We start from the raw sequence: 12555 nt of genomic DNA, 5'->3' as shown, positions 1-12555 counted from the left end.
GCGCAGGGTAAGGGCGGTGAGGCCGGAAAGGTCGGCGGTGAGACATCGGCATGCACATGCCGAGAGGGAGTGCATAGTGACCTTGCCGTCCCTTGCAGCCTAGGGTCAGCTTTAAGAACAGGCCTTTGCCATTGAGGGACAAGTCCTGTATAGTGTGCAGCAGCTGCGAGGGAAGGCTCGATAACTGGAGCCATGAAATGCGCCTTGCGGCAACACCCGAAGCCAGAGTCGTGGCTGCGGAGTCAGCTACATCCAACAAGGCCTGGAGGGAAGCTTTCGCCCCTTTTCCCTTTTTCCAGGAGGGCATCAAACTCCTGACGGGAGTTCTGAGAAACCGACTCTGCAAATTCTCCCACCGCCGCCCATAGTAACGGCTGAGCAGGGCTTGCTGGTTTGCTGCGCGAAGTTGCAGGGCGCCTGCCGAGTACATCTTATGGCCCAGGGAGTCCATTCGCCTAGCCTCCTTGAATTTAGGGGCTGGTACCTGTCGGCCATGGCGTTGCGTCTGATTGACAGACTAGGTGACAAGGGAACAGGGGGAAAGACGTACCTATAGGTGCCCGTCACCCCTGGAGGATACCATGCACATGCATTTGACTCCCGAGCCAACGGGAGGGATAGTGGTCGCTTGGAGATTTATAGTGAATGCCACCCGTCTTGGGAGGTCCTGATGGGCCCCGAAGCCGATTAGGAGAGGGCCCAAGGAGTACACTCCTGCCACCGCCTCATCTGGGGAGGGAGAAGAAAGGCCGGGGACAAGTGGGTCCTGTGTGGGCTCACGCTCCTGGACGACCTCCTGATCCGGTGGGATGTGGGAATCCGGTGGCTGAGCCGGGCTTCCTCCCTACCGGTCGGAGGGGGACGGCTAACTGTCACCTCTGGCACCCAGTGCTCTGACGGAACAGAGCGAGATGGGATCACAGGTAGGCCTTTGGCCTGATGGCACGCCCAAGATGTACAGGGTAGCCACGGATGGGGGACAGGGTCCTGGGCCTGGGGCACCTGAAAGACTCTGGTGTGCACACCCGAATGGATGGCCATGGAGGAGCTGAAAAGCCCTGGGCAGAGTCCCCTCTCTAGCTGATGTTGCTCGACGCGGCACCGGGGATCGGTACCGGGAGGCATACCGGTACCGGGAGCGAGATCGGGACCCGCGACCGGAGCGGTGCCGGGAGGTCGACCGAGATCTAGAGGCTCGATGCCAAGAGTGGCTACGGGAGTCCAGAGCCTGGAGCGGTGCAGGGAGCTGGATCGGCACCGAGTGTACCAGGTCGGCGAATGGGACGCTGATTGGTGCTGTGAGTACGACCGGTACCGAAATGGAGAACGGTGCCAGGACTGTGAGCGGTGCCGGCACCTGGCTTGGTGACGGGACCGAGAAAATCTGCGGGACCGCGCCATCAACTCCCTCGCTGTGGAAATGTCTCCAGCGTGGAGGGAACAGGGAGCTCAACCATGGCTCGCACCGGGGAGCGTTCAGGCGCTGGACTCGACGGCTCTTGCGTGGCCAGAGTCGACGGTGCTGATGTTGTCGGTGCCGCGGCAGGTATCAGAACCGGGCAGACCGACATGGTATAGCGCTCAGGTGCGGAGTAGGCGGCTCTGACACAGCTGAAGAGTGAGCTCAACCACGGCTCGTACCGGGGAGCTTTCCGGTACCGGACTCGACAGCTCTTGCATGGCCGGAGTGGACGGTGCCGATACTGTCGGTGCCGCAGCAGGTATAGGTGCCGGGCACTGCGACTTAGTAGAGCGCTCGGGCTGCGGAGCAGGCGGCTCTGACGCAGCTTAATAGCGAGCTCGACCACGGCTCGTACCGGGGAGCTTTCCAGCACCGGACTCGACGGCTCTTGCATGGCCGGAGTTAACGGTGCGGATATTGTCGGTGCCGCGGCAGACATCGGTGCCGGGCGATCCGACTTAGCATAGCGCTCGGGCTGCGGAGCAGGCGGCTCGGATGCAGCAAGAATTTTGTGCCTCTTCATCCTCCAGGAGAGGGATCCATGCCAAGTGGACATCGGAGCTATCGACGGCCAGTGCCGAGAGGCCTTGGCGGTACCGGCGATCCGGTGCCGAGGTAGCGGTCCTTGAAGACTAACCAGCGCTCGGTGCCGAGAGCGGAGGAGCAAGAGCTGCCTCCCTCAGGAGCTGCTTGAGACGAAAGCCCCGCTCCCCTTTTGTTCTTGGATTAAAGGCCTTACAAATGCGGCACTTATCTGTTAGGTGAGATTCCTCGAGGCACTTAGGAGAGGATCTCTTGTCGGCATCGGCTTGTGGCCGGCCGAGCATTGTAAAACCCTGTGGACCGGGCATCGTACCCGACACTGGGTGTGGGGAAGGGGATAATCCCCGAACCCTTGTGAATTAAATACACTAACTATACTACAAACGAATAAAGTTAACTACAACTACAGAAATCTGAACTATAATTAACGAGAGAAACTACGAGTAGCTAGGGAAGTGGAGGTCAGCTAAGCCGCGCTCCACTGTTCCAACGACCGACACGGGCGGTAAGAAGGAACTGAGGAGTGGGTGGGTCGGCAGGGGTATATATCCGGTGCCATGGTGGCGCCACTGCAGGGGGCGCCCAGCCGACCCACTGAGTTGCTAGGGTAAAAGTCTTCCAATGAACGTGCACGCGGTGCGCGCACACCTACATGGAATGGATATGAGCAATCACTCGAAGAAGAATTATTATTTCCATGGCAATGGCTTGTGCTCGTCTAAACAGGATTGTCTGTGCTGTATGATCCAGAGAAGAAAAGCTGTTTTTTGACAGACAAGGTGGACATTCAGTTATCCCCAACAATTAGCAGTAGCCATGGCAATGATTTTGTGTGGTTTTTGTATGTCTGTTCTCTTAAACTTTAACTTGATAGGAAAGAACTTCGAAGAGACCAAATGATTGTAGCTTAAGTATGCAGAATCTGAGGTTGTAGACGTAGGAAAGCTGTTGGGAAGTGCAATGGATATAGATTGTGGCTGCTCTAAAGTGTGGTTCTGCTCTGAAAAGTGACTAGAAATGGCACCTTAGGGTTCTGTGTCTAATAGTGCACAGCAACACTACACAATAGTTTGGGGTAGGAAGTGGGTACCAGATCCAGTTTAAACCGCTGGAGAAATTTAAGGAGGCCTGGTGCAGTTATTCTGGGGATGTTAAATTTGGGCAGGGTACTGTATGATTTTAATGACCACTGGCAGTCAGAACTTCAGTTTTTTTCTTTAATCTTACGCTGGGATGTTGTCATAGGATGGGGCCCATGCTAAGGAAGACTCTTAACCAAACAAAGCAGATGGTCAAGAATGGATATTTAGAAGGGAGAAATCGTCCTCCATGCCATGGGAGGGAATCTGGTCTTATCCTCCCATTTCACTTTCAGAATTCCAGGGTCTGGGAGCAAATCATGGATAGGTTTATGGTCAGTTTGTTATAATCCAGCAGAAGATTTCTGATAAACCAAATATAGAATTGTCTAAAAACTATGCAAAAACCAGCTTATTACAACTTAGTAGATAACTGTATTTTTAATCTTTGCATTGAAATGTGTTCAGCTACACCTGAAAATAGGCCCTGCCTAAGACTTGTTAGAGGGAAGGTTGCCACCAGTTGAATCCCCAATACTACTACTTCAGCATCTGGAGCTCTCACTGAAATACTGGCTCTGACTCCCTATAATTTAGGAACTCTGCCAGGATCACAGCTTGAAGTGGTGTGACTGCAGACAGAAGGATTAAGCATTCTGTGAGAATGAGGAAATGGTCCCAGTGCAAAAGTAATTCACGGAAGGAACAGATTCCAAGTATCAGAGGGGTAGCCGTGTTAGTCTGGTTCTGTAGAAGCAGCAAAGAATCCTGTGGCACCTTATAGACTAACAGACGTTTTGCAGCATGAGCTTTCGTGGGTGAATACCAACTTCTTCGGATGCAAGCAGTGGCCACTGCTTGCATCCGAAGAAGTGGGTATTCACCCACGAAAGCTCATGCTGCAAAACGTCTGTTAGTCTATAAGATTACAAGAAGAGATCTATAATGCAGATTTAGTTTTTTCTTTATATAAAAAAGTCTTTTTATAAGAGAATCAAGCAGCCAGACTTCCATTCATTCATCATGGAATGACGAGGAAATGTATGTTAGTAAACTAGAAACGCTGAATATATTCCAAATTATCAGAAGGGAACGGTGCAAACTGACGCATGAAGAAAGTAGGGAATCAGAAGGTACCATCTAAACAGAAGGATTATTGGTCCTCAGTTAAGACATTTTTCTCTTAAACTTCTTTCTCTCCTGAATACTAGATAGGGCAGGAACATTTTAATTAAGAGAAAAACACTTTAAAATTAGGATCAACAGATCCACTAGGAACTTTAATGCATTTTTAAATAGGAATTTGCGAGGATTGTATCACACAACCAAGAGTATCCCGATTAACTAAATATGGTTTTCAATGCTAAATTTCCAAGATCAAAAAGAAATACAATAAACATATATTCATTTAATCATTCATGTTTTAGTCCCTCAGAATGGTACATCGAAAACTGGTTAGAATGCGTTAATTTACGAAGAGCCTATAATGCATGCTTTTTTTTAATGCACTTTGTACAAATGACATAATTGTACAGGTCAAAGTTGCACATAGTAACAGTGTTTATCAGGTAGCTATTTTGACTCTCCATTGCACTGTGGTTATGAATTCTGCTTATCAGCCAGTATCTATAGCAGACATTTGTACTGAACTTCTCTGTGACTTCCTTCAATGAAAAGCTTCATCTTCTGTTTGCAAAATCATCATGAATTTTGCAGTACTTCAGGGCACTTGACTCCTGAACTCATGCTGTTAGTTATTTCCCCACTGGATTTGGGTCAGATAACTTCTGTTAATTCGCTAGTGTGAAGAGTCAGGAGATCTGTGCAAAAGGCATTTTGTTTCAAGGTCTGTGCTAGGTGTGCCAGTACCAGCTGCTTAAAGTGATGATTGATGCAATTTGCTAAAGCAGTATTGAGATTTTGGCATGTATAACTTGCTTTCTGGTAGGAAAAAATGGAAAAAATCTATTGGGTCACCCTCTCGCTTTCCAGTACAGGAAAGTCCGCTGCTTAATATTTCCCAGTAGTTTGACCCAAGTGATTTGGCTTCCATCATTTCCCTAAGAAAATTATTCCACAGCTTAATCCTTCAAGAAGTTTTTCTAATATCTACCCTAAATTTTCCTTTAAAGGGTCATCTGATTAGATTTACTTTAGCAGACCCCCACTCTCTCGATAATTTATCTTGGCACTATGAGTCCCAGAGCTGGGGCTGCACCTGTGCATTCCCAGACTGTGGTATATTTGGGATTGAGGTTACATGGAAACCCAGAGCTCCTGCTTCCCCTATGTTCTTTTCCTACTGCAGTTACATGGAAACCCAGAGCTCCTGCTTCCCCTATGTTCTTTTCCTACTGCAGTTGAGAATTGCTCCCGGAATCCTTTCCCCTTCCAGACTTCATGACAGTGCTCTTTGTTCCTTTTTCCAGCCTGTGTTTGGACAGGTCATTAGTTTGCGTTTTGCTAATCTATAAAAATTGGCATTAGGTTAGTAGCACTTGGTAGTGTTAGTAGCTTTGCATTTAGGGAGCTGTATCTGCGCCAGTGTGGAGCCAAACCAAACTTTGTCTAATCCTACTCTGTTTATCCATCGTGATGGATCTGGAAGATCAGCATTCAAGAAAGCATTGAGTTCTTATATAAATGATGAGAACAGCCGGAGTTCAATCAATAAGATTAGAAAAAAGCCCAGCATCAGTTGGGAAGTTTGGAAGGGATCTGAGGTGGGTGGGGAGCAAATTCTGGGGTACTGCAGATGGGTGGGGGCAGTAGTTTTGCCAGATTGCCTTAAACACAAGAGTGCTGCACACTGTGGCCACTGTAGTTGCATTTTCTCCTTCTTCCACCAGTACCTTCCTTTATTCAATGTTTATTTTTTCTCTCTCTCCTCCCTTTCCTAGTGGTGGCGATTTATGACTACACAAAAGACAAGGAGGATGAGCTCTCGTTTCAGGAAGGTGCCATCATTTACGTCATTAAGAAGAACGATGATGGGTGGTATGAGGGTGTCATGAATGGAGTGACGGGGCTCTTCCCAGGGAACTATGTGGAGTCCATCATGCACTACTCTGAGTGAAGACCACAGGGTGCAGAGCTGCACCTTGCTCCACAGGAACTGTCCGGACTCCTCAGCTCTCCACCAGGGCCCACCCAAGTGAACTGAATGAAGGATAATTGTAACAGCACCACTCTTGTTTTCTGCTTTTTTTTCATTATACAACAATAGCGATTTGAGTTGTTTGAACAAATGGCTCTTCCAGCTGCCAGCAGTGGCTGTGCCCAACGTTGACTAAGCCGACCCGTTCAGATGTAGATAGTGGAGATGTAACGAACTTGTTGAGTAGCTGATACTTGACTGAAATTCAGACTGATTCAAGCGTGATCTGGGATCCTTCTCAGGAATACTGTATGCCCCTGTGATATTACCTCTGGCATTAGTGCCTGGCACCGTGACATCCTGGATGCCAGTGCAAAGGGGTTAATGTAACTGGCCAGTGGAAATCCCTCCCTTTTTCTACACTCACATGCAGCTGGAAAGACACTTGTGTGCTAGCTAACATTTGGATTCATACACAAAGCAGTTACTGTATCTGACTTCCAGATGGTTCGTTACATCTTTAACATAAACACTTCTGCAACTGCTCTGCGCGTGTAGACTGATGTGGGGGCTCACAGAGCTGGCTTGGGTTCACTTACCTTTCAGTTTAGATAATTGAGATGGATGCATCACAGAAGACCTCACCATTGTGTAATCTTAGTCCTTTGCCTGCCCCAGGTTAGCTCTGTGTTATGCACTGGTGTAGAAAGTTATCCCTTTTGGCATGAGCTCCCAGCCTGCTGGTGTGGAGGGGTTAAGCTGAACACAAATGCAGTGTGTGGTGGTGATGGGGGAAATTAAGTTTATAGGTTCCTAGGGAGTCTGAGGCTAACTCTAGGAGTTAAGGTTTGAATCTATTCGTGCATGCTTGCACGAGACAGATTATTCATCCCAAATGTCAGTATTACGCACAGTGTAATTTTAAAAGCCAATCAGGTCTTGTAAATTGGCTCTTTTGTACTTTGGTTCTGGATCTGAGTATATGCTGTGACCGCCCTGGGCAGAGGCAGGACAAAGAGCAGTTGTCTTCTTCAGGTGTATTACCAAAATCTCTTCTCAGTGGAAGTAAAAAGGGCTGCCATATGTGTTGGTTTTCCATGGAAAGCTACACACAAACTGGTTGTTGTTTTAGCTCTTTTCCCTGCCCCTTCCAATGTTTATAAAATAGTAAATACCTTTCATAGCTATACCGAGCCAGGTGTGACTCTCACACTATAAAGGTTTTGCATACATTTGTAGGTTGCTTTTTAATAGTCTCAGATGAAAATGCCACCACTGGAGTTGGCTTCACAGATGAGCGTAAACAACTCAGAACAGTCATCTGTGCCAGTTTATGAAGAACTGCAAACAAAAGAGGAGTGTTAACGTAGTTCATTAACACAGCAAACTGATTGACCTGCTGTTGTAGGCCACCTTCTGGAGGAGGGCAGCCTATGTACATTTAGTCTGATCTCCCATAATAGGGAGCCATGTTTCTTCCTGAACTGTCTTTATTTGAGCCAAGGTGAAATTCCAGCCAGTACCAACAGTAGCTGATTCAAGTCTAGATAATGCTGCAGCAGTCTGCCAAGGCATGTGTGTACAATGGAGTATTGCAGGGAGAGTAGTAGAGACAACTAACTGGAGGCTGGTTTTCCTTCCTTGGCTTGACTGTACACATTTTCACTATCTCATAACTCAGTATCTCGTGCAATATCTTGCCAGAGATGTGCATTTAGAGCAAGCAGGGACACTTTGGCTAGATGGGACCTTTGCTAAGCTGATGCGTCAATCTGAGGGGGCAGAAAAGGGAAAAGCATGGACAAAGTGTGCATTTCTTCCTTATCCTCTGGATATGAAGTCTCCTTGGAGCTTTTCTGCCTCTCAATACTTGTTCATAGCTGGCACTGGAGCCTAGCTGCTGTCATGTCCTTGTCAGGAAGCTTCTCCACTCAGTTACCCCTTCTATCCGTCTGCTGCAAAAATAGTTTCATTGAGCTGTAGCTATCAAGCCCTGCCACACTGCATCTGACAAGGCTCATCTCACTGCTCCCCCCTCACTCCTTGCTGCCCTTCTGGAAGGTGGCAATTGCAAGGTCATTCTTGCTGAATTAGGTGACACCGACCAAAAAGATCCCTTTTGGGTTTTTTGTCTCCTAGTAGCAAAACCGATGAAAACAGACATTGCCCAGTGTCGTTGTAGGGGTGTTGGGGTGAGACAGAGCTAGGCAGTTACCATACACCAAGCTGGGGCTACTGTTAGTTTCTAAGGTTTGGCGACACAGAAAGCTATGAAATGAAGTAGGATGTGAATTTAAAGTACAAGAGCTATTCTGGGCCATTTTGTCATGTAAACGAGCCCTAAGGGCATGTCTGCACTGCAAGTACCAGGGGAGCCCATCTGCTCACAAAATGGCTAAAGCACGGCTGCATTGTGTAGTGTTAATGGGGACCCCCCCACCCACTCCTCAGAGGGCTTGGTTATGGTCCCATCTACTCTACAGAGCAGATGTGCTTTTTCTGAGTCTGAGACATCGGTGTGGTAAGTGGTGTCCCTGACCTGGATATGCTTGTGCCATAGACTGGGCACAGAATCAATATTCCTTAAACTAGCTGTTTCCATTAGAAAGACGTCTGGTGTGGCGAGCTCAGAGGAGTTGTAGGGTCCAGAAGGTCCTGATCCCTCGCCAGCAGATAACATGGTGCAGGCAGCTCCTTGCCAAAGTGGGCTTGTGTTTTGTCTGCCCCCTGCTGACCACATGCCACTTACGAGGTGATTCATCCTGCAGAGCTGCTGTGGAGGGAGTTTCTAGGTCACCTCCTGCTGGTTTGATGCTTTTTTATGCAGTACTAATGTTGTAAAAAACACTTGATGGGTTTTATGCATCTTTTTTATTTTGTACAGGTTTTGAATTCTGTAGATTGTCCAGGGATGATGCTATGTAATGAGCATAGACCAGGCCCAAAGTAATCAGATTTTGTATGTACTGTTACATAGACTGCATGCTATTAACGTCAGTGAGGGGGGTGGTTCCAGTTCTGTCATTTATACCCCCCTCCCCCAACTCTCCTTTCCCCTTTTATTTAAATGGTTGCTTCAAAAAGGGGTGGGGGATTGGCAAAACTTGCTATTCAAATAGATGCAGAACTTCTTTGTACAGAGTCCTGCTGCCAAAGGTAAAATGAAGGTGTTAAGAGTTACATGCTGTAGATTACTCAGTGTTTTCCTGTCACTGGAGGCGGGGCGTAAGGAGAAAAGGACACAGCAGACTAGCCCAAAGCAGGCTCTAAATCGTAATTCTCCCTCCCTCTAACCCTCCACCTTTTTTCCATCCACAACCAGTGGGGGGAAGAGCCACTCCCCCATTGCTTCTGGCACTGTTGACAAAGGGTTCGTTGGTGAAGAAATGGTGCTGTGCAACGAGGAAGCGCTACTCCCTCAAAGAACAAAAACATTTCCTTCTTCCAGCACAAAGCTACACAAGTTGTGCACAAAGTGCCAGTCTGGCTAAAGCTACAGTACTGAGAGTTGGTCTGGTACCTGTGTCAGGGGGAGGGTGGGGGCTTTGGGTCCTGTTTCTGTGAATATGTTTCTGCTTACATAAAGCCACTAGGTGTTTTTGCTTCCCTCATTGGTGCTCACAGCCACTGTCCTTAGAGGTGGGGTGCACAGAAAAACAGTGGTTCTAAGCTCCTCCGATGCTATGGTGACAAGTGCCTCAGAAGAGCCTATATAAGTTGTGCTTCTCCATGTTTTCTTGTCCTGCTGCTCAGAGGCAGGGCATGGAGAAGCTAGTCTGAAGCTTTGCTGCTGTCTCAGTAAAGCAACAGGGGGGAGATAATTTTCAGTGCCATTTCACACAGTCATTTTCAGGGATGGGGGGGTGATTTGCTGTCAAGTGCTGCTGCATATTCTGGAGAATTACAAAGTATGATGTCACGAGCAGGAGATTGCAACTACAAATCAATGCCCTTTGGGGAGGTTCTCATAAGAACTAATGATTGAGTTGCTTAACCAATGGAGGGCTGCATCACCCCACCCCTGCAGTTGTCAAACAGAAGAGGGGTGTGGGACAGAAGGCTACTGCCTCTCTCCTGTGTAGGTCTTATATTCCCCCCCAGCCATTGATTACTTCCCCTGAGCCGGGAAGTGCCCCTCAATGTAGCCCCTCATTATTGCCAGGCTGAGATCTGCTCTGAACAGGGAAATGGGAATAGTTGCTAACCAAACTCATGTTTGCTGTTCATAAGGGAGTCATAGTAGCAGGAAAAGCCCAACACGGACAGCCTGCGATGGGGGTGAAGCAGGCTCAAAGGCCACACTGCCTGTCTCATAGCCGGGGTGAGGGGAGAGACTGATGCTCTTCACACAGCACGATTTGTTCAGGGAGGGAGGCTCCCAGCCCCACGCACCCTCTGCCAGCAGCACCAGTGCTCCCTGGGGGTGGGGGGGAAGGGAGGAAACGGCTTTCGCAATGAGGTAAAATAAACCCTGAGTCCATCATTGTCCCCAAGCTATGCTGTTAGGTAACATGCTCTGAGCACACGCCTTGGGGGCTTTTCTGCTGCCTGCCAGTGGGGACTAGGCATGTTCCTTGTTTTTCCCAGTCTTAGCCCTCTGCCCTCATGTTAACGCATAATCTGATGGGGGCTGGGAAAGTGGGGCACTGTATAAATTACTTAGGGCTCTGCGCTATTGTGCTCAGTGATTGTGGTCCAAGCTGTGAAAAGTCAAGCCCGGTGAACACAGGGGGACCCTAGTAGCAGGTTTCCGCCTGGAGTGAGCAGTGCTAGGGGCGGTTTTTGAAAACACGAGCCCTAGGCAGAGTACAGTGGAAAGTGCACAGATGCTGCATTTGCCAAATGGGGTAATTTTGTGTAATGCCTCTTTGGGCCCAGCCAAAACCAAATTCTGAGTAGGAGAGAGTGAGCGGAATCAGGTTTTTTTTTTTAGAACTTACTGTATTTATCACATAAATTACTAATTTCCCACACCCTGCAGCATAATGCTGACTTAGCTGTAATTACATTTTTCTGGGTAGTGCTTTAATAGACAGTAGCTGAACTCACTCTCTAGTTCCATGGTCCTAGTTCTGTATTTTGAAACTTCAAAAATAATAGCATGGCCCTGTCACCATCTTTGGGAAGATACTTGAAAGCTAAATCGATGAAGCCAGGTTTTGAGAACAATTCAGAGAATGCTCCACTGCCACTTTAGTTTGAAATCAACATGTTACATGCAACTTCCCCAGCTGAAAGTGGATTTTTCTCTTTAAGGGTACAGGAGACTATTAGCACAGGTGCCTTGTTAAGGCACAACCCTGCCATGTCACAACAGGGTGTTTGCTAAAGCCGGGGTGGCAGCCTGTTAAGAGGTAGCCTTTCAACCCACCTCCTGCTGCCTGGCTACTACAGGACTTCGCTGAGATGGGAGCAGTGCATTTGTGTGTTTTTATTGATAAATTCTACCACTGGAAAATGTGGAAAAACAGAGCAGTGTACAAATGAGTTTCTCTTTAGCAAGGTTAAGCACTGACATCATCTGAGATTTTCATAACGAACAAGTGCTTATTTTCATCTTTGAAAAGTGTCTTTTGCAACTTGTGTTGACATGTGGTTGCTATGAATGCTCTGGAAAAACCTCACTGTCAAGTGTCCTCTTGTTCCTGTAAATTTTTCTTCAAAAAATAAAAAACACCCAATTTGGCTCAGTCTAATAATTTTTGGCTCTGGGACCTTACGTGGCTGATTTATTCAGAGCCTCCACTTTGCTCTTGAGGGTGGTAAGTAAACATACAGGACTCAGGGGAGTTGCATGCCACCAGAAAATGGTTAGTGGGTGTGCGCCATTCAAACCCCCTTCCACTGATTGGGGAACATTAATTTTTTAAATTTTTTAATTGTATTTGGAATTAACTGTTGCTGTGTACTAAACCCTCTTGTTACAAGTCCTGAATAAAAACAAACAAAGCACATATCAAAGTGTCCTGTGAATATACTGCTTCTGTAACACTTCATGGGTTAATCACAACTGCTGTCCAGCTAATAATGGGCATTTAATAATCTGTCACACAGCTACCAGCCGGCTGTCAGGTGGCCATACTGTGAGAGATCAGAGCTGTCCCCACTGCATCATTAACTAAGACAGATGCATACAGCATGTAATCTACTGGGTGTTAATGATTTCTAAGGTTTGACTAATGCTGTGGATTTTATTTCCAGCCTTGCATCTCAGTGGTTCATGGAGGTGGGTAAAATCAAATCAGTTCTGCTCTGTAGGGTGGTGGTAGTGCCACTGCCGCCCAAATCCCTTTTGCACAAAGGCAGCATCAGTCTTTGGGCCTGGACTTCCAGAAATAGTTGGTGATCCAAGTTCTTCCCCCAACCCTTGCCCT

The 12555-nt window shown here is 47.6% G+C and overlaps 1 protein-coding gene across 7 annotated transcripts in view; it reads left to right on the top strand.

The window, feature by feature from the left end:
* The window catches only part of ABI2 (abl interactor 2), a 119470-nt gene extending 107603 nt beyond the window's left edge, over nt 1-11867 (top strand). For all 7 annotated transcript variants that reach the window (XM_039494324.1, XM_039494323.1, XM_039494325.1 and 4 more), the window contains one exon: nt 5985-11867. In XM_039494324.1, coding sequence (XP_039350258.1) covers nt 5985-6160 — 176 coding nt within the window. In that variant the 3' untranslated portion in view covers nt 6161-11867. The remainder of the gene's footprint in view (nt 1-5984) is intronic.
* The last annotated feature ends 688 nt before the right edge of the window (nt 11868-12555 follow it).

Source organism: Mauremys reevesii, linkage group 11 (genome assembly GCF_016161935.1).
Source record: "Mauremys reevesii isolate NIE-2019 linkage group 11, ASM1616193v1, whole genome shotgun sequence".
NCBI lineage: Eukaryota > Metazoa > Chordata > Testudines > Geoemydidae > Mauremys > Mauremys reevesii.
Note: the sequence above shows the minus strand (reverse complement) of the source record. Positions and strands in the feature narration are given on the sequence as shown.